This window comes from Electrona antarctica (assembly GCF_951216825.1).
Source record: "Electrona antarctica genome assembly, contig: SUPER_24_unloc_2, whole genome shotgun sequence".
Lineage (NCBI taxonomy): Eukaryota > Metazoa > Chordata > Actinopteri > Myctophiformes > Myctophidae > Electrona > Electrona antarctica.
Genome location: NW_027638774.1, coordinates 106655 through 133902, shown reverse-complemented (window position 1 = coordinate 133902; position 27248 = coordinate 106655). Strand labels below are relative to the sequence as shown.

Here is a 27248-nt window from a genome sequence, read left to right as displayed (position 1 = left end):
GCTCGTAGTGTGGCACTTGGTGCTGCGATATGAGCTTGTAGATCTGCTATTTTTCAAAAGCCAAAGCATAATGCTTAAAACACCAAAAGGGGTTCCCGTTCAGAATGGGCTTGGCCAATAAGATGGCGAATGTTCGATGCTAATAGGTAGCTAGTAGCCAAAAACCTCTGCGCGTTCCCGTATCATGGAGGAATAACTTCAAGGAGGCGCCTCCTAGCGGACAGGGGTTTTCCCAAATCCCTCAAATCACTGAATATAGCTTTAAATGACGATGATAGTTAAATAGAATCGTAACTGTCAGTATTTAACATAGGACTTGTTAAATACTGACAAATGTGGACACACACTGATGCTCATATTGTACTACCAGTAACCTATGAGCTGGAGGGAATAATGCAAGATAAAATAAAAATGAAATTCCATCATGTTGAATAGAAAATAACATCCATGATACACAAGATAGAAATTAAACTCCATCACAAGAAACTATTAATGGGTATTTTATTCTGTCATGTTGATATTGTCAGAATACACATGTAATTCCTCTGCTTTTGCATAAATCATCCTGGATTAGACTGACTGATCATTATGTCTTAAACTAAAGGCTTTTAGCCTGTATGAGTCTTCATGTGTGTTCTTAGATTAACCGCCTGAGTAAAGCATGTACCACAAACTGTACAAGAGAATGGCCTTTCGCCTGTATGAATCCTCATGTGTGTTTTTAGATTACCCACCTGAGTAAAGCATGTACCACATTCTGTACAAGAGAATGGCATTTCACCTGTATGAATCATCATGTGTGTTTTTAGATTACGTATGTCCACAAAGCCTTTACCACATACTGTACAAGAAAATGGCTTTTCGCCTGTATGAGTCATCATGTGTGTTTTTAGACTACGTGTGTTAACACAGCCTTTACCACATACTGTACAAGCGAATGGCTTTTCACCTGTATGAATCATCATGTGTGTTTTTAGACTACCCGCCTGAGTAAAGCATGTACCACATTCTGTACAAGAGAATGGCTTTTCACCTGTATGAATCATCATGTGTGTTTTTAGATTACCCACCTGAGTAAAGCATGTACCACATTCTGTACAAGAGAATGGCATTTCACCTGTATGAATCATCATGTGTGTTTTTAGATTACGTATGTCCACAAAGCCTTTACCACATACTGTACAAGAGAATGGCTTTTCACCTGTATGAATCATCATGTGTGTTTTTAGACTACGCGCGTTAACACAGCCTTTACCACATACTGTACAAGAAAATGGCTTTTCACCTGTATGAATCATCATGTGTGTTTTTAGACTACCCGCCTGAGTAAAGCCTGTACCACAAACTGTACAAGAGAATGGCCTTTCGCCTGTATGAATCCTCATGTGTGTTTTTAGACTACTTATGTCCACACAGCCTTTACCACATACTATACAAGAGAATGGCTTTTGACCTGTATGAATCCTCATGTGTTTTTTTAGACTACCCGCCTGAGTAAAGCCTGTACCACAAACTGTACAAGAGAATGGCCTTTCACCTGTATGAATCCTCATGTGTTTTTTTAGACTACCCGTCTCAGTAAAGCCTGTACCACAAACTGTACAAGAGAATGGCCTTTCACCTGTATGAATCCTCATGTGTGTTTTTAGATTATGTGTGTCAACACAGCCTTTACCACATACTGTACAAGAGAATGGCCTTTCACGCCTTTCACCTGTATGAATCCTCATGTGTTTTTTTAGACTACCCGCCTGAGTAAAGCCTGTACCACAAACTGTACAAGAGAATGGCTTTTCGCCTGTATGAATCCTCATGTGTGTTTTTAAAGTCCACTTTAGATTAAACATTTTCCCACATTCTGTACAATTAAAACTTTTCTTCCCTGTGTGACTCCTCATGGAGTCAGTTTGTTTGGATGATTTCAGGTCCTGGGACAGTTTGCGCTGTCCTCCCACATTTTGTGTGTTTTGTGATTGCAGTGTGTTTAAAGCCGAGTGATCTCCCCTACTCTCCTCCCACTCATCACTGTCTTCAGTGTCACAATCAGAACAGTGTGAAGAGAGGAGCTGGTTGTCAATGGTTGATTGTGATGTTCCACAGTCCTCTACATCAGCTTGTGTTTTCATGTGTACAGTTGAGGTGCCGGCTACAGGCTCTGTCTCTCTGTTTTCATCATCTTCTGCACTTTTCACTGCTAGTAATATCAACACTGGTCCACCAGCCTCTTCTGGTCTTTGAAGTAAGTCCTCTTGTTCCTCTTTCATCTCTGGAGCTTGTGGTTCCTCCTGGACCAGACTGGAGCTCCTCTCCTCTTCATGTGGAACCTCTTCTTTACACACAGGAACGTGCAGAAAGTCTACAAAAAAACAAATACAATGTGTTATGACCCTTATGGTCTAGGAGCAAAGGCCCAGCAAAATATTCAAAAAGAAGGACAACCAGATTAGCTTGTAGAGTGGCTATTTTCGGTGTGGGACCCCGTGATATGACAAAGGATATATTTGGCTTTACACTTCAGGCTTATTTTGTCTTATGGCAGTGTTGCTCGCTGAAAGTATCTGACCTACAAGCAAGCTCACAGTGCATTGTGATGAGACACGCTGTGGACTTTATCTTTCAGCAGAGTGACAAAGTCGTCAGAACTTCTTCAGTACCGTCATGATGAGGTAAGGCAACAAAGGTGTAAGAACGAGACGCCATATTATCGATTGTAGCATATTTGTCATTTACACTTAAATGCCTCATTTTGAATGATGTTGATATGGCGCTGCACTAGTATAGCCTTTGTGTTATTGACATGTTTGTGGTCTGGCGGCTGGGGTTTTGTGAGGCGTGTTACCTTGCATGACTTGGATGTTTCCACAAACACTGCTTGCAAATTATGACTCATTAATTCACACCTGATTGCGTTCCTTTAAGTAGCCTACTACACCCGGGGTGAGCATGTTTTTTAGGGGCTTGCGTTCTTGTATTCTTGCGTTCTTGTTATCGGACCCTACAAACTCTCCTGCGTGCTCAGATCAGCCAACGCAGGGAAGCTGGAAGTACATTCACTATTAACTATTCACAAAATTGAACCATATAGCCTGCTATAGGCTCAGGGCTCCACACTCATTTTTTCACAGGTAGCACTGGTGCCACCTACCTTTTCATTTGGTAGCACCACCAGAAATTAGGTAGCACCATCTTTTTCTTTGTATAGCGTGGTATTAATACATGACCTTTAAGACCTTATCATGCTGATAGTTAATTGTTAATTTCCATACCATAGTTTTGCCTTGATGTAAAGACTGACAATGACACAAACTTGATATTTGCAAACTTGATATTTGCAAAATATTTTAATCTGAACTGTAGGTTTCTCTGCAAGAGCAGCAGTTTGACAACATAGGTCATCTTCTTATAAAAAAATAAAAGCAAAACATAACAACAGTAGGCCTATGTTGTTTTTAGATCATATCATGACAATGTATTTAACTGCCTTCTCTTTTTAAAACTTTTTACTGCTGCACAGCACAGACATTAACTTAACAACAACAACAAGGTGCATTCAACATAACAACAGTAGGCCTATGTTGTTTTTAGATCATATCATGACAATGTATTTAACTGCCTTCTCTTTTTAAAACTTTTTACTGCTGCACAGCACAGACATTAACTTAACAACAAAAACAAGGTGCATTCAACATAACTTAAAGTGACAGCAGCATTAATTCAGTCTTGTGCCTTTGGCTATCGTTGTGCAATTTTAATGACTGAACCTTAAACTGTTTCGAACCATTAACAAATTGTGTTCTGCCTGCAATGGACGGGCCACATTGCTTGCAATGAACACACACCATGACTTGTGCCTCGTATCGCAACCACGGGAACTGTGCCAGCCATTGTTGCTGAAAAGAGTACTTTTTTTTCTTTCCCCCCTCCTCAGTCTCTTTGGCCAACCTGTCACTGTCCTCTTCACTCTCAGAATATGAGATTATCGCCGGTTCCACAACTTCCTCTCCACCTTCTTGGTCTCCTAACCCATCTCCAGCACTAGCAGCCTCATTTGTCTCCTCTGACACATTTCTTTTCTTGAAAAAATCAACTATTGAGCCGCGTTTCATGTCTGCATCTTTGTATGTTTTCTTTTTCGGAGTTCAGTGAGCGCGCCGCTTGTACGCTTGTACTTCATCACGTGACTCACATGCGCAGGCACGTGACGTCACTCACATGCATGCAAGCTACTAGCTAGGCACTAGCAGGCAGGCAGAGCGGGAGAGACCGAGAGAGAGAGAGAGAGGGGATTCGATTGAGCCAAAAGAAAGTAATACTTTATTATCGCACTACTAACATAGCCGCCCGGCGCCCGTGCCTCAGTGTTGAGACGGGGTAAAAAAAATTGTTTTAAGTATCACCCTTAATAAATTAAGTCGCATATGCGACCTAATAGGTCGCACGGTGGAGCCCTGTATAGGCTACAGCTAAACGCAGCAACTCACTGTATATATTTATATATTATATTTTTGTACTTGATTGGGTTTCGACTATAGTGCAATTAGAAAAGCCTCCTGTGGATAGGTGCTGAAAAATAGCACTCGTGCAATATACACTTTAAGCAATGCATCTGGTTCGTCCAATGTGATTGTGATGTCCATGTCAAATTAACGGACAGAACATAACAGCAATTCCTACATTGCAGCTAATTGCAATGTGTTGTGAGCTTGTGGATTGACTATTTCAGGCAACTGTTCCCCCCACAATATACTGTAGGTATACTAGGGTTCAAATGGTTAAACCTCAAATGAAGAAGCTGATTAAAAGCCAGTCAGAGATCTGTCATCTTACACAGTTCAGACTCACAGAGCCATTTCTAGACACCTCGTCTTCTACAGAGACACCATGAAAATCTGTTTGAGACCTACTTACTGTAAAGAAAATCACATGGTGAACTTATATTGTCAAGTTTACTTTCTCATTGCATTTGTGCAAAATATGATGTTGCTTTTGTTTATGGTAATAAGAAAATAATCTTTCTAAATTAAATTTGAGAGATATTCCAATGATGGAGTTTCATATTGGCATATTATCAGTGTCCTGATATATTTTGCCATTGTTATTGTAGTGAAAATAACTTTAAATAAGACATTGTGGCAGCCCGACAGAACAGAAAATAGGAGGAGAAAAAGGAAGAGCACATGAAACTTACTGAGGTGTTGGTGGTCTTCAGGTTCCTGTTTAATAGAAATGTCTTCAGGTTCCTGTTTAATAGAAATGTCTTCAGGTTCCTGTTTAATAGAAACGTCTTCAGGTTCCTGTTTAATAGAAATGTCTTCAGGTTCCTGTTTAATAGAAATGTCTTCAGGTTCCTGTTTAATAGAAATGTCTTCAGGTTCCTGTTTAATAGAAATGTCTTCAGGTTCCTGTTTAATAGAAATGTCTTCAGGTTCCTGTTTAATAGAAATGTCTTCAGGTTCCTGTTTAATAGAAATGTCTTCAGGTTCCTGTTTAATAGAAACGTCTTCAGGTTCCTGTTTAATAGAAACGTCCGTGGCTGAGTCTGGAGAGTTCATCTTCACCTGCAGTCTGGACTCCACACACTGGTCTGAAATGCAGCAAGTGAATAAGGAATTTAATAACCGGAGACCTAGTGGAGAATACTAATAACAATAATAATATTATTGTTATTAGTATTCTCCACTAGGTCTCCAGTAACCTCGCCTCACCAGGCTTTCCACCACCTCGGAGGAAAGCCTGGTCTCCGTTTCAAAAATCAGTATGATCCGGTCGGGAGCGGATGATATTGTTACATCATGTAAAGTCAGGAACAATCAAACGGAACTTCCTTTTCCCTCAAACCGGAAGAATAACAATAAAAAAATCGGTTTGAGGGAAAAGGAAGTTGTCGACTACAAAAGAATACTACAACATGGCGTAACAATATAATCCGCCCCCGACAGGATCATATACCCTAAATGAAATGGTGCACAGGCTAGGTCTCCAGTGAGAATAAAACTGTCCTGCCATCCACTCCCATGTTAGCGAAATTTCTAGAACACTCATATTGGAACACCCCCTTCCTGTATCGTCCCACTTCACCCGAGACCACCATTCAATTTTCAATGGACTTTAACTATTGAACTGATGGGTGGATTTACAAGCCGTTTCGGTTGCAGCAACAGCTGTTGTTATGTGACAATGAACACCTTGAAGCTGGAAAAGAGAGAGACTTACTGAGGTCTGGCTGCTCTTCAGGTTCCTCCTGTTTCACTGAAACAGGTCTGGCTGGGTCTGGAGAATTCATCTGAGCCTGCTGTCTGGACTTCTCTGAGTCTGGAAAGAAACCATTGAAATCCCAGAGGAGTTTAGGATTAACTAAAACCAGAAACTGCTCTGAGCTTAATAATAATAACATAATTTATTTTTGTTGTGGATGTACGTAATGTATATTTATAAATCTGATCCGGTTCATTTCCGCAGGGGCGTAACTAGCGTGACGCAGACAAAGCAACTGCGTTGGGGCTCAGTAGCAAGGGGGGCGACACACGGCCGCCCAACCGTGCGGTCGGTAAAATAAAATTATAAATACATACAGAGATGCAATAACAGTTGAGTTGACCAACGTTTGGCGGAGCCTGATGGTGGCTGCTGCTAGCACACAGCCACACACCATAGGCACACACGTGCCTCGCCTCCCAATTACAACAGCTCTGGTGGAGAATAACATGAAGTCAGAAGTGGCGAGTGTGCAGTGGGCTCTCCCGAGTCCAGACTGGATGCTGCTGCTCTGTTCACAAATCCAAACTACTGTACAGTGCCCCGCTGTTTATAAGCCAAAACGCAGACCGCGCAAGGGAGGGTGGTGTCTGGTTAGGGCTGACCCCAAAAAATCGATTAATCGACATTCGATCGATACGCACGGGAGTCGATCTTGAAATAAAAAATCGAATAGCCTCCTCCGTCCTCACGTGTTAATTAACAAGGAAGTCAACAATTGCAGCTACAGTCATTGCCACCACGACCACTGTGGTGGAAAAATAATGTGCCACGCAAAGTTGGCACCTATATAGCGAAGAGGATTCTATCCATCCCCGATTCCCTGCCACTATACAACCCCTTCGGAGCGCATCTTCTCCAAAGTGGGATTTATTGTCTCTTTTCTGCACTAATATAAGTACGGTAACTAACTATAATATGCCTGGGTGCTGTGCGAACAGTGAATAATTATATCGTTTCTTACCTCGTGGCTCGTGCTGGTTTGAAGAAAGAAGAATTATAGGCCTAATCCAATAATTATAATCCAAGGTTTGTTTGTCTGGAGAATGGAGATCCAACACTATGTCATATTATTAAAGTAAGTAAACTTTAAGAGCTGGTCAGTGAGAAGCTGCTCCGCTCTGCTAATTGATCTGACCTATAAACATCCGATCGTTGTTTTATTTATTTTAAGCCTAATTCATTGTGCGTCACTGCTTGCCTTTTGTTTCGAAGCGTTGATCTTCAAAAGCGTGATCGAAGGTCAGCCCTATGTCTGGTGCTGACCAGCGTTCGTGGGGGCCTACTGATGTCTAGTTACGCTGCTGCATTTCCAGTTGTATCTGTCGCTTAGCAACCTAAAGCCATTGATACGTTGGCGAAGAGCGCCATCTATGGTAAACCACTGAAAAGAACATTGAATGTAAAGCACAGTCTTTGGCAGTTCCGCATAAATAAAAATATCCGTTGTTGGCAGTCAATGTTTGTGCAGCAGCCACCCAAATGTAAAATAGACGTGGGCCGTGAGAGATTTCGGCAGATTGTCGCTATGGAAGCGATTAAATGTGCAATAGCTCATGGCTCACATGTTTAACTAGCTGTAACTAAAACGGTACATACCCATCCTGTACAACTTTACTACGGGTTGCAGCTTTGCATCAAACAGTCCATGTCGCTGGTCAATCTCCCGCTGTTCCTCTGACCGTGCTGAATATATTTTGGAGGCCATCTCTCCTGATGGCGTGAGATCTCCTCCTGTGGTGCTCTGTGGAAATCACCAACAGAAAATAATGTTTTAGTTCAATTCATCTGCACTATGAAAATAAGAAAGACAATGGTAAATAAATAAGGCCACACATTCATTCGGCAAACTAAAGGCTCGCTTCTGCCTCAATTAAAATGGCTGCTTAGGGACAATATGATATTTTTAGAACGTGCCCACTGGACCGAAAGTGAAAACATTGACCAAAAATAGCAAATCTACAAGCTCGGGTCAAGTTGTGACGTGATGTGAGCTTGTAGATCGGCTATTTTAGGTTTGGGAGTCCATATATTAGGTTTGGTGGTCCAAGTATAAAGGGTTTAGTGGTTAAACTGAAGTGACATTGATACATTTTAAATATTAAAGTATTCTGCAGACTTGTGTCACGGCACCACACTGGACTAGTCACTGTAGGTTCATAATTCATATTTTTCATTCAATACGTACACATGTTTCATTAAATAAAATAACCAATTGATCAGCCTCTAAGCTGCATCTGCGCGTGCACGTGATGTCGTTAAAACATAGCAACTCTGCACACCCGTTGTTAAGTGAGTGGTGCAACTCTGTGTGGGGGTCCCCGGAAGTTCCTGGCCTCCAGGAACGCGGCCAGGGTGCCGGCCCGGTTCCGGCGAGCCGCCCCGCATCCAAAACGGTCGAGAAATGACAGTTACCATGTAAGGGGTCCCTGGGGGGTCCCCGGAACATCCAGACCCCCAGGAACTTACTGTAGCCGAGTGATAATCAAACTCTGGCCCGCGGCACAATTTTGACTGGCCTACCAATCCAATGTGCTTAATGTCCTGATTGTCACGTATCCAACACACTTTAAACTGAGCAAATTGGACCTCCCGTTACAGAGATAATGGCCAAAACGTCTTGGCCATTTCTTGGCCTTTCTCTAGAAAGACTGCAGTAGCACCATGAAATATCTGGGTTGACAAACACGCCTCTGTTTAACGTTGGGAGCGTTCGGAAATACCGCACCGGAGTGCAGCTGCGCAACAGTGACACTTGGTTGTGAAAACCAACCAAAAGCTATTTTTGTGCTCGGACACAGCCAGCCAGGGACAGAGCCTTTGTGTTCAAGGAGAGCCAGGGGGTGGGGTTCAGTGGGAGAAGGTGACTGGTGAAGGTATTTAATTTGATGCGTGCTCAGCCGTTTCGCCAGTGAGTGTACATTACCTCTTAAGGGCACTAATTACACCGCATGTACTGTTGAACGTCTGTTTTCTATTGTACAAAGAGTAAAAAGTGCACACAAAACTACAATGACAACATCTCGCCTAAATAGTCTGTGTCTCCTAGCGTTTGAGAGAGATTTAACTGAAGGTCTGAATAATAATCGCCAATATATAATAATATAATTAAGTAACGCCAGCCAGCTAAATTGAACCACCCCCTTTATCTAGAAAACTAGAAAACTGTGTTGCCATGTGACCTTAAATCTAGTAAGCATCCATCATTTACACCTGGCTGTGAAGTTGGGAAGCACATGGGGAAAGTAGAAAACAATCTTTTGCACAAAAAACAGTTTTCTCGGTCAAATTTAGACATCATGTAAAATGACTGTTACAAAGCAAACTGTACCTAGGTCTAGAATGTAATATCATACACGTTGATGATTTGCCAATAGATAGAACCATGTGAATCATTTAGCAAATACATTGTCTGAAGTAGCTTATTCTAGTCATTGTTTTCTAAAATGGTGGATGTGGGAAAAATGAACCAATGTCTGGGGGTAAATTGAGTCAATGGGAATCACTATTCATATATTAAGTCTTTGCTACTCAAATTATACTGAATTACCTTTAATTTGAATGTACATACTCATTTAAGAGAAGTTTACAATATTGCAAATATAAGGTTCTGAATAACACACTATATTTAATTGTCTTAATATTGTTGAAATAATAAATAAACAAATAAGACTATTTGCAAAAGGGAAAACTGTTATATTATTATCGATAAGTGAATACATTATCTGTTCAAGTTTAAGCTTTTAACATTAAAATATCATGTGGTTCAACTTAACCCTCGACTTGGATCAACTTACACCTTATACCCAGGGGGCAAAGGGGGTTGACCTGCATTTGTCATAACATACAAAGTTGTCCACCAAAAATAATATCTATGACCCAGTAGGATCACAACCTATATGGACAACCCGGTAAATTTTTGGGCCAAAGTCCAATATGGCCGCCCCAATATTAGCCCCTATTAGTTATAATGGGGGGTGAATAGGGCAAAATTTTAAACTGAGAGATATTTCCACGAAACTTCTCAGGTTGATCAATGATATGAATATGAACATTTTTTGTATTGCAAGTTTCCATGAAATCAAATATGGCCGCCACAATATGGCTGCCACAATATTAGCACCAAGAAAATAGGTTTTGGCTCTAACTTCTGAACCAGATGAGCTAGAAATGCAAACTTGGTGTCTATTTCATGGTTTCTGACCATGAGAGACTCAATGGAATACCTATTTTTATTATTGGGTGTGTCTGTACCCTTATTGTGCATATATACAAGATGGTGGCTACCCGCAATAGTGCTTTACCATGATTTCTACCATGATTGTTGACTGTTTTGGCAAACACAAGCAATATTAATCCATTGGCTAAGATTCATGGCACAGAAGGGACATATATTCTTGAGCTTGCATATTGTAAAAATGGCTGCAAACATGAATAAGAAAAGAGACATTACATTTCCTGTCAGATCCTATTACCCAGGGGGGCAAACCACCCCTTTTTGGATACCTGCATTTGCCATAACATCAAAGGTTGTCCACCAGAAATATATATGACCCAATAGAATCACAACCTATATGGACACACCTGGCACATGAGCAGATTTTCTGGCAGCCTTTGATACAGCTACATGATATTGTCTTGTTCATTGACATAGGCCAGGCTGGCTCTGTAGATGGACAGGGGACTGCATTGCCGTCACTGAGAGACCATTCAGACTCAGTGAAGGAAGGGATGTCCGGCTTGGCGATGCACGTCCCTGCCAGGGATGATTGTCAACATAAACAGAGGAAATGCCAACAAACAGTAGAACAAAACCAAAATACAGCCAGGGGGATGTCTTTCTGCAAAGAAACACCCCAGAACAATAATATCTTTCGTGGTTAGAAACCACAAGTTTGTATTTCTAGCTCATCTGGTTCAGAATTTAGAGCCAAACCTATTTTCTGTTTGCTAGTATTGTGGTGGCCATATTGGATATCATGGAAACTTCCAATACAAAAAATGATGGTATTCATATCATTGATCAACCTGTGAAGTTTCGTGGAAATATCCCTCAGTTAAAAATGTTGCCCTATTCACCTGCATTATAGGCTAATGTGGGCTAATATTGTGGCGGCCATATTGGATTTCCAGCAAAGAAATTGACCGGTGTGTCCATATAGGTTGTGATTCTATTGGGTCATAGATATTTCTGGTGGACAACCTTTGATGTTATGGCAAATGCAGGTATCCAAAAAAGGAGTGGTTTGCCCCCCTGGGTAAAAGGATCTGACAGGAAATGTAATGTCTCTTTTCTTTGTCATGTTTGCAGCCATTTTGACAATATGCAAGCTCAAGAAAATATGTTCCTTCTGTGCCATGAATCTTAGCCAATGGATTCATATTGCTTGTGTTTGCCAAAACAGTCAACAATCATGGTAGAAATCATGGTAAAGCACTATTTCGGGTAGCCATCTTGTAAATATGCACAATAAGGGTCCAGACACACCCAATAATGAAAATAGGTATTCCATTGAGTCTCTCATGGTCAGAAACCATGAAATAGACACCAAGTTTGCATTTCTAGCTCATCTGGTTCAGAAGTTAGAGCCAAAACCTATTTTCTTGGTGCTAATATTGTGGCGGCCATATTGTGGTGGCCATATTGGATTTCATGGAAACTTTCAATACAAAAAATGTTCGTATTCATATCATTGATCAACCTGAGAAGTTTCGTGGAAATATCTCTCCGTTTAAAACTTTGCCCTATAGAGCGTCGCAGTCCCGCCCCCTACCATGGCCCAGGAAATGAAACCCAATGCATTATTCTCATAGACATTTCGTAAAGTATTTATTTAAAGACGGTTACGCCGCGGACAAAGCCAACTCGAGTCGTGACAACTCATGACAACACAAACAATATTTTGGACCAAACAAATAATTAGAAAGAAGAAAAACAACAAAAAAAATGTTGTAACCTGCCGTTTTTTTCTTCTTTCTAATTATTTGTTTGGTCCAAAATATTGTTTGTGTTGTCATGAGTTGTCACGACTCGAGTTGGCTTTGTCCGCGGCGTAACCGTCTTTAAATAAATACTTTACGAAATGTCTATGAGAATAATGCATTGGGTTTCATTTCCTGGGCCATGGTAGGGGGCGGGACTGCGACGCTCTATTCACCCCCCATTATAACTAATAGGGGCTAATATTGGGGCGGCCATATTGGACTTTGGCCCAAAAATTGACCGGGTTGTCCATATAGGTTGTGATCCTATGGGGTCATAGATATTATTTCTGGTGGACAACTTTGTATGTTATGACAAATGCAGGTTTCCTAAAAAAAGGGTGGTTTGCCCCCTGGGTATTACCTGGGGAAAATTGAGCCACATGACCACTTTTTTAAAAAAGGTCATATTTTCATGGCCCTTTGTCATAGATGCTTACTCATCATTTCAATTGATAGAAGACATCATGAAATATGGGTAGATCATTGGATTTTACTGCCATCTCATTTTGCCTTGCTTCCAGGACAACTTAAGCAAAAAGTGGTTAATCTTACCCCGTTCTCCCCTAACTAGTTAACCAGGGAGAAAGGAGAAAAAAATACCTGTTTTTTACTGGGGTAACTACTGGTTGTTTATGATCACATTTACAAGCAAGCAGAGAAATACGATTGATGTGGCAGCGGTGGCCGAACGGATAGCGGCGCGGTCTAGATTCCGGAAGGTTCCCAGTTCGAATCAGCCGTCCGACACGTTAAAATTACCACCGCTGAAATGCCCTTGAACAAGGCATCAACCACTACGATGAAATGTGTTCTATGAGCAGGGCCTGGCTGGAAACAAGTTCTTGAGCTTAGCCCAGATACCCTGGGTAAATATAGATTTCATTTCATTTCATGTTCCATCTTAAAAGACGAGTCAAAGACAAACGGATGAAGCACAACGTCAATAGTTTACCTGCTGTGTTTCCGTGGTCGAGCTGCTAACAAACGTCCTCCTGCTGCTTAACGACCACACTGTTTTGAAACGACACGTTTTTACTTTTCTTTGTTTGTTAAAGTGTCAACAGCAGGGCTAACGATGTCGGATCTTTGGTTTAAACTTCCCGAAATGTATGCATCAAAATGCCACCGCGCAGTCAACACACCGCCATGTTGTTTTCACAACTGCATTGTGGGTAACGGTGTTCTGCTTCTTCTTCTTTTTTTGGATTTCCGGCTGTGTGGACGCCGCGAGGCGTATTACTAAGGTATTACTGCCCTCCACAGGTTGGGAATATAATGTCTCCTTTGGCATCCTCAGTGAAACATTACAGTGCCAGTGCCCACCCGAACTTTCCCCTTACTGATATTTCGGTTCTATTTTTCAGCCGCATTTGGCTGAGTCAGGGTACACCCCTCTCTCAATGTGTTGTCCAGTTCTTCAGCACTTATGTCTTCCACATTTAAAAATATCTTTGCTGCTTCCAGCACCATCTTTATGTAACCCCTAGAGGGAGGCAGAGATTAAGTGACAGGGGTATTTAAAGCCTTTCTGAGCAGGCAGGTAGCAGGTCCGAAAGCTGTGGGGCCTCACAACACTGCCGGTAGGCTAGTTTTTTATTCCTAGGGTGGCTCAGGTTTAGGAGCGCTCGTTTTACCGCTCCGCCACATCTTTTACTACCGCGGATTTTTTAATAGTTTTTGGATTAAGGTTGGTGAGGGGTACGTTAATAGTTTTTGGATTAAGGTTGGTGAGGGATGCGTTGCTCCCCTGCTTGCGGTTATGTTTAGGTTAGAGTTAGAGATAGGGTTAGTACTAGTCATAGAGTACTAGTAGGCATAAACACTTGTGTGCGGTCCAAAACACAGACCCAGCGCTTCCTACTCCACTGACAACCAATCACAGCGCTCCAAATTCCCTCCCATCATAGGAATAAAAAACTCGCTGCCGGTAGCGCGTATATCCTTTTATATACTCTATGGCGTATATAGGGCCCAATCCCAATTGCCTCCCTCAAGCCCTGAGCCCTCATTGACTTTAGTGACAGCTGTAAGTGCTTGAGGGTGAGAGGTTGCAAGGGCGCCTCCAAATTGTTGTGAAAGAAATGGGACAGCACTTTGAAGATGAGTCCGCCATTCATGACACTTTGCATCACTTTATAAAAACTGTCCTTATTCACAGTCAGTGCCTACCTACATGCTTGGCCTATTTATACATGTCTATCACGTCTATTTTGGTATTTAAGCTGATTGTTTTATTATTAGTTTCATAAATACACTTTCCTGTGTGATAGGGGTTGTAATATTCATATATAATAATATTCATTATAAATTACATTTCCATATTCTTTTACTTTGCTCATTAATCATTTCTCATCATGTTTCCCTTATTATTATTATTGGTCGGTCAATGAAAGCCTTCAAAATGTACGCGGCATTGTCTTCAGCTAGTCTGCTGAATCCCTACTCCTAATAGCTATATCCACATCGGAGGACAGTGGTCAAGACGGGCAGTGTCGGTAGGCCAATCAGAGGCAGGCGGGGCGTTATGCCTATGCTCGGACGCAAACGAGATTCACACGTTCAAAATGGACCATTTAAAGATGGCGTCCACCACTATGCTGAAACAAATTAAATAAATATTATACTAATATCACTAATAAAGGTACAAACTTGATTGAATTTCACTTTCACATGAATTCCTGTCCAGGATATCTGAAAACAGAGATTACACACAAAATAACCCAGGAAAAGTGTTTCTAGTGTCCTAAACATCATTCAAATAAGATCAGGTGGTGTCAGGGGTGAAGTGGCCTTTTAATTCTAGTGCCTGTTTTATTTCTTAGTCATATAATTCAACATTCTGTTATTGTGTGTTCGTGTAATGGGATGATCAATTAATGAGCAATCCAAAAATATATGATGTAGTATTTGTTAAGGGAAATTTCAATGACTGATATTGTCCTTCAAATACGTGAGGTGTCTGTTTTTTCGATTACTTTTTTCATTTATTTTTAATAATTTTTTTGTAATTGTTTATGGATCCTTGTTCTTCTCATTTCCTCCAAAAATATATTAAAAAAAAGTAATCAAACTAACACGGTCATTAGAAAGACAACATGGATCCTGCAGTAACCACACTTATCAGGCAGCCTCTCTCAGAAGCAAAATAATCTACATCCTACTGACTGAGAAACAAATCAAAGATTCAACAATGGTTTTGAGGTTTGTTTTCTGCTCTAGGTGCCTGCCCTGGTTTGTGAACATCATGTGCAGTTACTTCAACCACCCTGCCCTGGACGACGCGGACCACTGCAGTTATTGTCCAAGTGTCCTTGGGAAAGACTCCAAACCCCGAATTGCTCCCACGAGAATTTAACCAAGCGGTGATGCCTGTTGCAATGACCTTCAAGGTATCCTGCGTCACTAGTCCCCTATGACTACCATAGGCACCACTGGTACCAGCCAATTGACATTGCTTTTTTTGGAACTTTGAAGTTGTTCTTCTGCTCTTCATATGACCACCACGCTCTGACTATAGGTGCGCTACCCGTTCAAAACATATCAAAACTAGAAAAAGTGCCCTTCTGGGCACAGGTCTCCACCAGGAGGATAGGAGTGTGTGTGTGATGTTTGGCAAAATGTTTAGGAGCAATATAAATGTGTGTGTGTCTGTGTGTGTGTGTGTGTGTTGTAGCGCCACCATGAGGCTGATTTGAAAACTGTCAAGTGGCATTTCTTCCAAAGCCTAGTGGGAATATGCATGCACAGTTTGACCACAATCGGACGCTGCGTTGAGTAGTTGTGGCGATTTGTACAAAACGGGTACAAAGCGGGCTACTCCTGAAAAGTTTAGAAGCCAATCGTAGCCAATGAGGGTGGATTATGAGAAATCAAACAAACCCATCTTGATCACATGACTATGGAGAGCATGTGTACCGTTTTGTGTGAAATTTGGATACAATCTGAAGGAGTAATATTAGAAAATGTTTTTTACATTTGTCGGCCTCCTGGTGGCGTTATGTGAAAAATTTCAGGCAAAGGTTTTTCCTTGGCCTCTAGGGAGTTGGCATACAAAGTTATCCACAGATCCGTGCAGTTAGAGGTAAAAACACTTTTCGGCCAGTTATAGCGCCACCATGAGGCTGAGTTGAAAATGTTCATGTGGCATTTCTTCCTCGGCCTAGTGGGAATGTGTGTGCACAATTTCCCAGAAATCACACGATGTGTTCACGATTTGCAGCATTTTGTTTAAAACTGAGCACTCCTGCGAACTTTGGAAGCCAATCTTAGCCAATCAGGATGGAGTCTGAGAAATCTGAAAGACCCGTTTCGTTGAATGGCTCTAGAGAGACTGTGTACCAATTTGCATGATGTTTGGACAAAATCTGTAGGTGTACTGTCCAAAAACTTGTTTTGCACAAAGCGGCCGGCCTCCTGGTGGCGCTATAACAGGCCGTTTTGGAAATTTTGGGGCAGAGGTTCATCATTGGCATCCAGGGAGTGTGTGTGCAAAATTCGCCATCGACCGGCTATCCAGCCTTCATCAGTGTGATGGCTGATGAAGGCTGGATAGCCTTAATTGTTCAAATATGAAATAAACTTTTTGAACTGCAGTCTTGGTGTGTGCGACCCACTACCTTTATTTTAAGTTGTTCTTCTGGAAATCTGTCTTGAAAGTAAAGACTTGAGTGGGGTCTGAACCCACAACCTCCAGATCATATAGCCAGTGTACAAGGCTTCTTTGACTATGCATGCACCTCCTGGTACCATAGCACCTCAAAGGCCCTTAAAACTAGGCTCCAGACCTCCCAAAACAAACTGGCGACAGAGTACAGCATCTTGCAATGGGTCTGGTCCACAAGATTCGATACTCCACCAAGATACCCATGTACCTGTGTAGATACTTCCTTAATGTTAACGAAGTCCACACCCACAACACCAGAGGGAGTGCAACGAACCATGTTCAACCCAGATTCGGCACAAACAAGGGACTAAATTATTTTCGCTCCTATGCCACCAAAATGTGGAACGCCCTACCAACAGTCATTAAGACATGCGAATCCCTTGACTCCTTCAAAACCGCTCTCAAAGGGCACCTACGGATGGCTGCAATTCGAAACTGGCCCCGTAAAATAAACAGCCTTTGTATTGAGTTTGTGCTTGAAATGTACTGTAATTCTGCAAACTGTTAATACAATTTTCAATCAATCAATCAATGTCCTAACTCAGTCAGCTACTTCCTGCATGTAACCTTGCATGTAACATGGCCATGACACCAGTCAATGAAATTAACACAGCACACAGAGACAAGTTTGATATAAAACCCTTTTTTTAATGTTATCATTGATCATCGTCATTCAAATAAACCTCTCAGCAATGCACTCGCACTTCATGTCGAAAAACAGACACTCCATTGGACACAACAGTAGCATGATATACCAAATATAAAGACGAGAAACGATTAAGGCAGATCCTTTCACATAAAAAAGACAGTTCCACAGATAAACTCTGAGGGACCAAATGAAAAAGGCACAAGGTATATAAAAAAGATTTCCCATGCAGGCACATTAGGGCGGGTGGGGGGGTGTATAAGGGCGGAGACGGGAGGGGGTGGGGGGGGGGTTGGTCTCAAATCGGTCGGAGACGCCTCCCTTATCTACAGCAGTGGTTGTCAACCTGTGGGTCGGGACCACAATTTAAGGACTTTTTAATACCTCAAAGAAAGAGGAAGAAAAAAAGACAAGAAAGAAGACCATTACTGCTTCAAAAGTAATCAACAAACTGTACTATAAAAACGGGTCAAAGAAAGAGGCAACATTTTTGAAAATAGGCAATCTACGAGCTCACTGGCTGTAGATGTATTCACAATGTATCTGTGGAACCGAGTCAAACTAAATGTCACGCCTCAACTTCTACAATTCCAAGTGCTTGTCAGGGTGGGGGTCCTCAGTTCAAATAGGATTTATTTATTCATGTCATTTTGGGGGATTGGGATTGGGGGGGGTCACGGCCTGCAAAGGTTGAGAACCACTGATCTATAGAAAACATTGCAATAGGCTCAGTGTTGAGATATGTACTGCATTGCGTGTGTGAAATGAACACGGCTTGGGGGAATGCTAATGCTATAAAACAACAATGACAGACAAACAAACAAACGCACAAACAGAAAAATGAAAAACGGCATATTGTATTAGTCAATATAGCGTTTTACATATATTTGCAGGGTTGTTGATTTGTAAAACAGACAAACAAAAAACAAAACAAACGGGGGAGGGTTCTTTACTATTATTCTTCTTTGTACGCGGAATTGTGAAAGTAGACTATCTACAAAGTCACAACGCAACTCACAATGCCACGCGTCCACTTTGCAGATTGTCTCTATTTTCTTTCTTTTTTTTATTAACTTTGTCAAATTGACACATTTTGAAAATATACCCCAAACACCAGGGTTAACACGATTAACATATGTTTTGTTTTGTTTCAAATAAAAATAAACATGGGATAAAAACATATTTCCAACTGGACATAAAAAAATAAATAAAATAAAAAGTATGACCAGAGGGTAGGGATTAGGGATATCAAAAGCACAGGCAAAATAACACCCAGAAAATCCAATCCTGCATATTTACAATACATTGTGCAGCCCTACAAAATACTGTCAGATATCTTATCGTTTATGTTGGGCAGAAACCTTGTATCTCTGTATTTCAAATGTTTGTTTTTTAGTAATGCCCTTCTTCCTCATGCTACTGTGTCACCCAAAAGTCGCAAGAATAGCCGGTCTACAAGTTAGTAGATAGGCCTTTTTTGGAAACCGTTTACGTGAAAGTTGTTAAGTGGGTTTTTAGAAATATCAATATGAAAATGACATTTCACGATTATTGTGGCAAAAATGATTGCGATTAACTATATTATCGCGATAATAAAAATATGCATACAACGCCATTTCTGTTGTAACCACTTGAACCCCCAGCATCCCTAATCTGGGGAGGAACATTTGCCAAAAAAATAGCAGATCTACAAGCTCACAATGCGTTGCGTTGCATTGCAACACGTTGTGAAGTTGTAGATCTGCTATGTTTTGGCCAAATCGATTTGTGTAGAGAGAAACACCAAATATACTCTTTACAGGTCTGTTTTATCAAGTATGGAGGGTTTTAAGTGGCGTTGAAGTTGCAGCTCAACAAAAGTTAATTCCTAAGTGTATGACCGAGGACAATTTCACCATAAATGACAATCTCCACGATGCGATTATTGCGAGTGTTTTTTTTAACCCATTTTGGGCGGGAACCCCTTTTGGTGTAAGCATTATGTTATGCTTTAGCTATTGAAAAATAGCAGATCTACAAGCTCATAGTGCGCCACCGAGTGGCGCGCTACAAGCTTGTAGGTCTGCTATTTTTGAAAAATCGAAGAACGACTGACATAGAAACATAGCTTTTTCAGAAAACTGTCAGGATTTAGAAGACATTTATAGAATCGTTCCCAGGTCAAAATGGGTTAAAATATCACAATAAATGATTATCGTCCCATCCCTAGTGACTACATAACTACATTGGATCCATTGGAACTAGAGTTGTCCCGATCCGTTCACGTGATCGGAAATCGGGGCAAAATTATCGGAATCGGAAAGGGAGCAAAAAAACGTGATCGGGACATCCCTAATATCAATATTATACCCATATCATGACATTAGACTGGATATTGTCTGTGATTTTGGATGTTGTACTGTTGTGATATGGATAGTGTTCTATAAAAATATGAATATCGGATCGGAAAAAAATCGTTATCGGCAGATACTCAAAATCCAATGTTCGGAATCGGATTGGGAGCAAAGAAAAAAAAAAAAAAAAAACTGCCTAATTGCAACACAGGTTATTTTATTTAAATTTCCTGAACGGTATACAAGGTTTCCACCAAACGGCGACGTCACAACGAGGTAAATAAATGGCACGTGTGTATACTGACTGGCAGAAGTGGGAACGAACGGCTGCGTAATTAAGATGTTGTTCCCTATGGCTTTTTTAAGTTAACGGCGAAAAACGCGTTCCCTTCGAGTCTCGCATAGTGTGTAATACTGTAAGGTAAAGATTTTCCTCGATAAAAAGACAGTCTTTGGTAAAGGAACGCGTAGGTAGTTCATAATTTTGGCCTGCAGAGAGAGTAAATAAAAGGGACACAGGAAGACCTACCTATACTGTAGTGCCGCGACTCTCGCCTCCCACGATCTTCAAATGCCTCCATCATAGTCTCTATGTATGTAGTATTCGGAGATTGTGGAATAGTTGTCTGGCTTCGCGAGACGAGTGGGCACCTAAACATTGTGGGCAATTCTTCTTTAAGAATTTGGAAGATTTGTAAATTATACATGATTTGAACGTGCTTGAACATTTGACTTTGAAGGCCTAACTTCTACACAAAACCTGTAGCTAAACCAGTCATTTTGGGCACATTTAAGTCTGATATTTAAAGGCTGTACTGTTATGTGTTCAAATCACGTACTTCAGACCATTTTCCCAAATTAGTATTAGTATATTTTGGGAAACATTGGCAATTTAACGATGAGGCGCTCATACTTGTCCGGTGCCCACTCTTCCGTAAAAAAATATAACTAAAATAAAAATCCAGTCATCAGCTCATCGAGGGGGAACACAAAACAACACACACTTTCATCGTTTGAACACTAGGGGGAGGCACTGTGCCATGTTAAGTGTAGTAAACCTCATAGGCCCACTGCAATGGCAACAGAATAGCAACAAATCAACACAACAGGATACTTTTTTTTAAGCCTTGATGACCTGTTTGTCCCTTGTCGCTACCCATCCACAAGAGTGTTTCTCAAAAGTTGGGGTCCGGGGACCCTCAGGGTTCCTTGAGCTCTTTGCAAATAGACCCTTATTGGTCTGTAACTCTGAGAGTGTACAAATACAACCGAATGGATCCTTACTGGTCTGCAACTCTGAGAGCGTACAAATACAACCAAATGGATCCTTACTGGTCTGCAACTCTGAGAGCGTACAAATGGAACCAAATGGACCCTTACGGGTCTGTAACTCAGAGAGCGTACAGATGGAACCAAATGGACCCTTATGGGTCTGTAACTCTGAGAGCGTACAAATGGAACCAAATGGACCCTTATGGGTCTGTAACTCTGAGAGCGTACAAATGGAACCAAATGGACCCTTACGGGTCCATTACAGGTCCATATGCACCCTCTCAGAGTTACAGGGGTCCTTGAAAAAAAAGAAGAAAAAAAAGTGTGGGTGTTAGATTGACAACAGTATGGTGTCTGCACTGGGTGAGGGGGAGGAGGCGAAGAAGTTCCTTCTTTTGAGTCCAAAAATAGAAAAATGAAGGAGAATAAAAATAAATCCAGTGTTGGCACATTAAAGCAAAACTGAACTAAAAGAAGACCTGCTTCTCACAGCATGAACGATTGGGTATGTTTGAAGTCCTGGGGCTGAGAGAGAGAGAGAGAGAGAGAGAGAGAGAGAGAGAGAGAGAGAGAGAGAGAGATTACATTGTGTTTAACTATATTTGCACTGCAACAATGGTTTGAGTCACTTCTAAAGAACAACAGCAAATTTCGTTAGCAATTCATTGCGGAGTAAAGCACACTTGGGTAAAGGTTAGTGCCAGTACCAGTGCCACTGTCGGGTGGAGAAACCTTGTATGTCCAAAACAAATGGATACAAAAAGAAAGAAAGAACGTGTGTTCCAATGGATCCAGTGTAGTTCCATGTTCTCTCTGTACCTTTCATTGGCAACCCGCTGGGTCCATTTTCTGCACCCGGTGCCATAATATGCAGTGGTGGAAAGAAGTACTCGCATGAGTAAAAGTATAAATACTGCAATATAGAAATACTCTGTTACAAGTAGCCTGGACGGGAGCGGGTGATGAGTGACGATTTTATTGGGAAGGTATTATTCTTCCGGTTTGAGGGAAAGGAAGTTCCAGATTGAGGGTTCCGGCCTGATGACTACAAAACAATGACTACAACATGATGTCACGACATCATCCACTCGCGTTGTGATCACAATGCGTCGCATCGCGTGAGCTTGTAGATCGGCTATTTCCAAAATATTTTGTACACATTTTGAACTAGTGAAAGGGGACATTCTGCAATATGAGTACTTTTACTTTTACTACTTTTCGATGCAGATACATTTGTACTTTTACTTGAGTCTATTTTGTATATGGGACTTCTACCCGTAACGGAGTAGTTCTACATTGCAGTATTGATACTTTTACTCAAGTAAAACATTTGAGTACTTGTTACACCACTGCGTATGTGCAAATACTGTCCATTATCTGCATCTTTAGAGAGAGATTGAGATAGAGAGAGAGAGACAGACAGAGAGAGAAAGGCAGAGAGACACTGATACAGATAGAGAGAGAGAGAGTACTCACGCTCACTTCTTGCGGTGGAGGGATGTAGTTGACATTGGATCTGTTAAAAAACACACACACACACACGCACACACACAAGCACTTAGCAGGGACAGCTTGACACCCCCCCCCCCCCCCCCCCCCCCTACGTAGATAGAGGACACTGTGACACGCCGCACAAGGACATATCTGTGGTGTCCTGCATCATACCGTATCTGTACCCTGCATAATGAACGTATATCACACTCACACACACACACACACACACACACACACACACACACACACACACACACACACACACACACACACACACACACACACACACACACACACACACACACACACACACACACACACACACACACACACACACACACACACACACACACACACACCCCCCTCGGTGAAAAAAGACAAATGACCCCCCCCCAAGCCACAATGGACGGAAAAGCATTTAACCACATGACCCTGTTTCTACAGCCAAGCTTGTAGATTGTCTATTTTCAAGATCTGGCGTAGTAGAGGGGTGGTGGGAAAAGGAGGGGGGCCATGAACAGACCCCTGGGGAACTACGGTCAATGGAGTGTAATAGGGTTTAAGTGGTGACACATACAGTACTGCGACCGAGCGAAGTGACACGCGCGCACAAGCGTTTCTCAAGGCAGCCGTCATGTTTATCTGCTGGTTGGTTTGCTTTGGTTTCGTCTGCTCTCCCTGTCCCGTCCCGTCTCGTCTCGTCCCCCCCCACCCCCACCTGTCACTCGTTCACTCACATGTCGTCTGTTCTGGCGGTGCAGGTGTGCAGGTTTTGATTGCTGATGTGGGACACCCCGTGACACTGGGAGATCCAGAATGACCTGCAATAGTGGGGTGTTGGGGGGGAGGGGGGGTTCAGTGGCCAAATCGGAGGACTTCAAAGAGTTGGATATCGTTGCTGTTGGGCAGAAACCTTGCATCTCCATATTTAAACTTTGTGTGTTTTTTTTGTTTGTTTTTTATTAATGCCCTACTTTGTCACACTACAGTGTCACACAAAAGTAACGAAAATAGCTCTCCAGTTTCACAATATGTTGACTGGCAATTTGGTGAAAGTTGTTAAAAGGCTAGACCACTTTGGGTTTGGTAGGTACCTTGCCATGGTGCAACTGGACAAGAAATCAAAAATAATAGAGCACCCAAGACCTGTCACTCGCTCATCCCCTGGTTCCAAGGGGTTCGCAGAATTGTGGTCCAAAAATAAACAAACTGCCCCATTGTTGGGGACGTGTCTGTTTATTCATATCCATATGAGTGAAACGGCCCGGGACGATTTATTTTTCAAACACAGTTCTTATATGAGGCGATCTAAGATCCTCCTACGGGGATTACAATACAAATAAATAAATACCTGAACCTGTGGACATATTGCCCTCTAGCGATAATGACGTCAGACTTCTGTGCTCTATTGCTCCATTGATTAAAAATACATCAATAACAAAAAATAGTACCGGGTTTGGTGGTGTTCCATACATGTCGGAATCAGCTTTGTTTGCGTTAATTTACCGGCTAAAATAGCTCCTCCCGGGTCTCTTCACCTGCATACAATCTAAAGTCAACGACGAGCATATTTCGAATGATCAATTTCTAATTAATGGAGCAATTATTTTTTCTTTTCTTTTCCTGATCTTCTGATGTGATGTATTTTTTTGTTTTCTTTTGTGATTGTATTACTCGACGACACTGGAAATGAGTTTGATTACTCAGTGTAATTTCGAAAATAAATAAAACTAAAAAAATGAATGATTTCTCGCCCCACCCTTGGAGTTACATCATGGCAAGGTAAGTGGCCTGTGGATTTCATCAATATTGAACCAATGAAGAGCATTAACAAGAGCTTGGTTAATCTTTCCTCTTCCATTTCCTGAAAAGTAGCTGTGTTGGACCTACCAGGTTTCTACCCGACAGCGACGATATGTACATGGGTGACGTTAGGACTTACACTGCACACCATGCTCTGATATTAGGGGGGTGGGGTCTTGTCAGTAGAGAGCCAGTCACATGTAGGGGGGGTGGAGTCTTGTCAGTAGAGAGCCAGTCACATGTCGAGGGGTGCGGTCTTGTCAGTAGCAGTAGCCAGTCACATGCAGCGGTTCGTCAACAAAGCAGTTTTAAAACGGGCATGGAACCCTAGGCTGGTTTGGAAGTTTTGTTCTCCAGTTCAGATAAAAAAAAAAAAAAAGCAGATTAAAAACATGGCAGGTTGTATAAGGCACACAGTGATGTAAACACAGCTGTGGCTAATCAAATTAATAGATTGTCGGCCATTTTTGCATAGTCAAAGTATAAAATGGGGCGTAATTGGTTAAAGGTACGGTAAGTGATATTATACAATATACAGTATATGTATATGTAATTAAAACAATGTAATTGGAAAAACACGGCCCTCCTCACACATTACAATGTACATCTCTTTTCCCTTTTTACCTCTAAGATGAATTCCTGTTCTGTTCTTTGACTATATTGAAGTGTCTATTTGTACGTCTCTAAATGTTTTGATGAATTGAACATGGTGGACCCTCTTGTAAACAAGTGTAATGCTTAATTGGGTCGTCCACTCACAGTTAACAGTCTTTGTATTGAGTTTGTGCTTGAAATGTACTGTAATTCTGCAAACTGTTAATAAATATTTCAATCAATCAATCAAAAACTACTACCTGGCAAACGCAAATCGCGGGCGCATCTGTGCGGAATGATTTCTGGAGTCGGGTCACTAACACCAAAAAAATCTACACGCTCACGATGCGTCACGAACGCATTCAATTAAGGGATGCTTGGTCAGACGTGTGTGTGTGTGTGTGTGTGTGTGTGTGTGTGTGTGTGTGTGTGTGTGTGTGTGTGGTCGCGGTGTGCTGTGGGGCTCTCCTGCTGTGCGGCTTCACCGTTAGCGCATCAAAATTCATGTCACATCCTCTCACACTCCGTTTCTATAAATAGGAGCGTCTACACTGACAGGTCCGGTTAGCTCAGCGGGGATGAGCATCAGATCTTTACACGAAACAAAAAGACGGGAGTCGCATCTGAAGGCACCCAACTAATAAGTACAGCCCGGATGTATCCGTTTTGGCCAATATACGGGCTACTATTTGGCTTTTTTGGAAGGCATCGGGCATTGGCAATTATGCAGCGTCTGTGTCCTGATTTTGAACTTTTTTCTGTTTGTTTAGTTTTAAAAACAGACAATCTACAAGCTCACAACGCACAACATTGTGACGTGCTGTACGCTTGTAGATCAGCTATTATTTATTATGTTGGATTAAAAGCTTAAATATGTAAAAATAATATATATACATTGCTTTATATTTACTTGTTTGCTTATTTAATTGTATAATTAATGTTAAATGTTCTTTTCATATAGCCTATTGCATTTTTAGGTATAGACATCATTTCTAACAGTGATTTGATTTATTCATACGTGGACCTATATAAGCAAACAAATAGATACTTTAATCTTTTCAATCTTTAAAATTGATTTCAAAAGTGGGTGGAAGGTACAGTGGACAACAAAGTGAGCAGGTCAACTGTATGTATGTATGTAAGTGTCTTTATATAGACCGGTCGGACACTAAGACAACAGCTGTAGAGCAACAGTAGTCTGGACTGGACAATCGACCACCAACACCTGACATCAGCCCTACTTCAGTTCACAGGCTGTCTCCATTCTGTATCTCACTGGCACAGTGTTGATTGCTAACAGAGACTTTATTACACAGTCCCAATCTGTGATTACCCACCGGGTGTGATGTGAGGTGATTAGCGGTGATTTTGTGCACCTGCACCATGTCACCACTCCTTTAAAAGGAACCTACATTCAGTCACACTCCACACTGATGAAGGCTGGATAGCCAAAACGTTTGTCCCTGTTCAAATATGAAATAAACAATTTGAACTGAAGTCTTGGTGTGTGCGACCCACTACCGTTATTCTTTTGTTTATGTTATGTTTTGAACGGGTAGCGTGCCTACAGTCAGAGCGCGGTGGTCACATGAAGAGTATCTCACTGGTTCCCATGTGAGATACACCCATACACAGTGTTATGTTGTTCCCTTATCAACGACGACTGACAATAACAAAGCATTCCGTCCTCACACTTTCACCTCTACCTTCTATACTTGAAAAATAAAGTAAAACAGAGCTTTTTGACTGTTTCTGATGCCTTCGGTCTTGTACCGTCTGTGTGAGTGTGACTGAAGTTATGTGGGTTTAGCAGCACGACCAAAAACTATGCTTACTCTTTGTGCACATGCTGTTGTCTGTCATGATGGATGAGTAGGAATCGCACGCACACACACACACACACACACACACACACACACACACACACACACACACACACACACACACACACACACACACACACACACACACACACACACACACACACACACACACACACACACACACACGTTTGTATTACTATAGTTGTGAGGACATCCTAAGCCTCAAGCTTGAGCGTAATTGTGTGCCGGTGTCTTGCAAAATAGCAGATCTACAACTCACAACACGCCACGAAGCGACATGTTGTGAGCTTGTGGATCTGCTAGTTTGGAGGAGGGCACATCACGCACACACACCCAAGCACACACACACTCACACACAG

At 41.7% G+C, this 27248-nt stretch overlaps 1 protein-coding gene and 1 long non-coding RNA gene across 2 annotated transcripts in view; both read right to left on the bottom strand.

Moving 5' to 3' along the window:
* Positions 1–484: 484 nt before the first annotated feature.
* On the bottom strand, positions 485–5281 carry LOC306917707. Its single transcript, XR_013789227.1, has 2 exons — positions 5189–5281; positions 485–2356 (listed from the first exon to the last, which is right to left on the bottom strand). It is a non-coding gene; the product is annotated as an uncharacterized lncRNA (long non-coding RNA).
* Positions 5282–17526: 12245 nt separating this feature from the next.
* The window catches only part of jam2a (junctional adhesion molecule 2a), a 44086-nt gene continuing 34364 nt past the window's right edge, over positions 17527–27248 (bottom strand). The window contains 3 exon segments of the mRNA XM_079530617.1: positions 17527–21679; positions 22631–22670; positions 23386–23469. Of these exon segments, the coding sequence (XP_079386743.1) occupies positions 21641–21679; positions 22631–22670; positions 23386–23469 (163 nt within the window). The 3' untranslated portion in view covers positions 17527–21640.